This window comes from Mesitornis unicolor, unplaced genomic scaffold (assembly GCF_000695765.1).
Source record: "Mesitornis unicolor isolate BGI_N332 unplaced genomic scaffold, ASM69576v1 scaffold34122, whole genome shotgun sequence".
NCBI classification, from domain to species: Eukaryota; Metazoa; Chordata; class Aves; order Mesitornithiformes; family Mesitornithidae; genus Mesitornis; species Mesitornis unicolor.
Window position 1 is genome coordinate 1 of NW_010169083.1, and position 2,858 is coordinate 2,858.

General features: G+C 60.4%; 2 protein-coding genes across 2 annotated transcripts; one reads left to right on the forward strand and one right to left on the reverse strand.

The window, feature by feature from the left end:
* Window positions 1-34: 34 nt before the first annotated feature.
* Window positions 35-649, forward strand: LOC104536593 (sorting nexin-22-like; the record flags this gene model as incomplete). Its single annotated transcript, XM_010179252.1, has 3 exons — window positions 35-129; window positions 314-390; window positions 540-649. Coding segments are annotated over 3 exons (282 nt in total), but the record flags the coding sequence as incomplete, so codon positions are not given.
* Window positions 650-1,271: 622 nt separating this feature from the next.
* On the reverse strand, window positions 1,272-2,753 carry PPIB (peptidylprolyl isomerase B (cyclophilin B); the record flags this gene model as incomplete). The annotated part of the gene is made up of 4 exons (XM_010179253.1): window positions 1,272-1,394; window positions 1,504-1,688; window positions 2,368-2,461; window positions 2,583-2,753. Coding segments are annotated over 4 exons (573 nt in total), but the record flags the coding sequence as incomplete, so codon positions are not given.
* Between the last annotated feature and the right edge of the window lie 105 nt (window positions 2,754-2,858).

Below are 2,858 nucleotides of genomic sequence, written 5' to 3' on the forward strand. Positions count from 1 at the left end.
GGGTGTTGACCTCCCTCTCCCGGGTGCACGGCAGGGAGTCCTGCACCACAACGAGGAGCTGCCCCAGGACGTGCTGGACTTCCTGAAGGTGCGGCGCTGCCCGCAGGACCCCAGGGCCAGCAGCACCTCGTGAGTAGGCAAGAGGCAGACGGTGCCATCGGGCTCCGTCTGTGCCTGGTTTATCCTAGGATCATCCCCCTCACCCCTGTGAAGCACTCCAAGACATCTTGGGGACAACAGGGACAGGCAGAGGGCTGGCATGCAACAGGGGTGTGAGACCCTTAGCTGGGTGCTGATGCCCCCTCTCCCGCAGCAGTGCCAGCCGCCTGCCCTCCCAGCGCCCCGTCGTTGGCTTCTGCATCGACCCCTACGCACGGCCACTGGGCACCGGTAAGGAGCAGGACCATGGGTGTCCACAGTCCTGCTTCCACAGGAAAAGGCACTTCTGGGGCCCCAAAATGTGTTGGGATTGGTTTTTTTTCCTTTAATGGGGCCTGGGAGAGAAAAAAAGCTGCTTCAGTTCCCCCTTTTCCTTGCAGATCTGCTCCCCAACACCATCCTCAGTGGGGTGCTGCAGGGCCTCTACCTCCCCCAGAGCTGCACCGCCTGCCCAGCAGCACCCCGAGCCCCCAGCCTGTCCAGCTCCTGAGCACCCAGTGCTGCACTGGTGCAGGAAAATGGAGTGGGGGAAAGCCAAGGAAGTTACAGCTGCTCTCCAGGCCCGCTGCCACCCACTGCACCTCTGTTCAGGGAGCAGGAGCTCTGCCAGCCGCCTGGATGGGTCGGGGTTGCAGTGGGTGCTTTTGGACCCTGAACCGTGGTGGAAAACCTCTTGGGTGTCTGGGCTTTGGTGCAATAAAATCACTTTTGGGCTTAACTGGCAAAAAACCCGCTGTGCTATGTCTTTCTAGAAAACAAATCCAGGGCCAAAGGCAGCGTTGAGGGTGAAGTGGGGAAGCAAGGGGGCTGGAGGGCTGAGGGATACACCTGGTTAATGATCTGCACCCCTCTTTAAAAAACCCATATTGGTCACATTTATTGGTGCGTGTGCTTCTTACAAAAGTGATGGGGAGGGGAGCCAGCACCCCATCCTGCCCGCTGGCCAGGTGAAGGCAGGGCAGCAGGGGCACAGCGGCTCTGCTGCTGCTTGCCCGCCCTGGGACAGGGAAACGCACAGGGGGGAGCAGGGAGCCCCGGGCCTACAACCCTTGGGGGCTGCGTCCCTGCCGCGCGCGGGGCCCCGCACTGTGTGACGGAGCTGGGAGGGTCCGTTACTCTTTGGCAATGGCAAACGGCTTCTCCACCTCAATGGTCCCACAGTCGGCAATGGCGACATCCTTCAGGGGCTTGTCCCGGCTGTCCGTCTTGGTGTTCTCCACCTTCCTCACCACGTCCTGAGGCAAGCAGAGGCGTGAGAGCAGGGCAATGCCAGGCTCCAAGCAATCCCCAACCCAGAAGGCGCCTCCCCTCAGCCCCTTAGCACCCACCACCTCCTTTCCTTACCATGCCCTCCAGCACTTTGCCGAACACCACGTGCTTGCCGTCCAGCCACGGCGTCTTCACCGTGGTGATGAAGAACTGGGAGCCATTGGTGTCCTTGCCAGCGTTGGCCATGCTCACCCAGCCAGGGCCATAATGCTTCAGCTTGAAGTTCTCATCGGGGAAGCGATCCCCATAGATACTTTTACCTAAGGGAGGGGAGGAAAAAAAAGGCTGCAATGATTTCATGGAAATATGTTGGGGTAGGGGTGATGACGGTGGCTCACTCCACAGGCAGGGTGGGGTCTAGAGGGTGGAAGGAACCAACACCCCAGGGAACCATGAGCTACCTGATATGGAAGGGAGCTAAAAGCACCCCAGGAGCTGGGCAGGAAGGATCGTGGCCCCAAGGGACTGCAGCAGGAGGCTGTGCGAGGGCAGACCTGACCCCACACGGCTGCAGCGTGATGAGGAGCAGGGCAGGTAGGAGCTTACAAGCCCAAATGCTGATGCTGATGTTTGCTAAGTGCTGGGGGAAGGTTTGAACTCTGCTGCCGCTGGACTACAAGTGTCCTGGCAGCCAGGATGCCTGGCAGAGGCACTGGCTATACTGGTAGAAGTTTAATTTTCTCAGTGAGCAGCTCCAGGTCCTGCCGGGGCAGAGGGCACAGTGACGCAGGTGACACCCGGGCGTCAGCCAGCCAAGCCTTGCTGTGCCTGTCCCTCCCCAGCACTGAGCTCTGCTTTGAGGACAGGTCCCTGCGAGCTGCGTCCCCACTGTGACACCACCTCCAGCTCCACATCGGTCCCTGGGGGTAGCTGGGAGTGTGGCTGCTGTCTCATTTCAAGACAGCACCTGGATCCTCAGGCTGGCACAGGCCAAATTACCTCCAGTGCCATCTCCACGGGTGAAGTCTCCTCCCTGGATCATGAAGTCCTTGATCACACGGTGGAACTTGCTGCCCTTGAAACCAAATCCTTTCTGGGGGTGGGGAGGGAGAAAACGGAGTGAGGCAAAGTGATGGACCAGGGCTCCCCCCATCCCAGAGCCTCCCAAGGGGTTGGGTAAAAGGCACCTACCGGGCCAGCCTCTGGCCCCTCACCTCTCCAGTGGCCAACGCCACAAAGTTCTCCACCGTCTTGGGCACCGTCTTGCCAAAGAGCCCGATGACGACACGCCCCACATCCTCCTCGCCAATCCGCAGGTCGAAGAACACCTTAGGAGGGGATGGAAGCAGGTTAGAGGGAGCACCAGCAAACAGAACCTCACCTTGCTGGGTCCTGGACCCCAGGTCTGACCCACCAAGTCCTACTGGGCCTAACCTCACTGGGCCAGGCCTCCCCCATCCCCCAGCTGCCCCCTCAACCTCAGCCAGGCC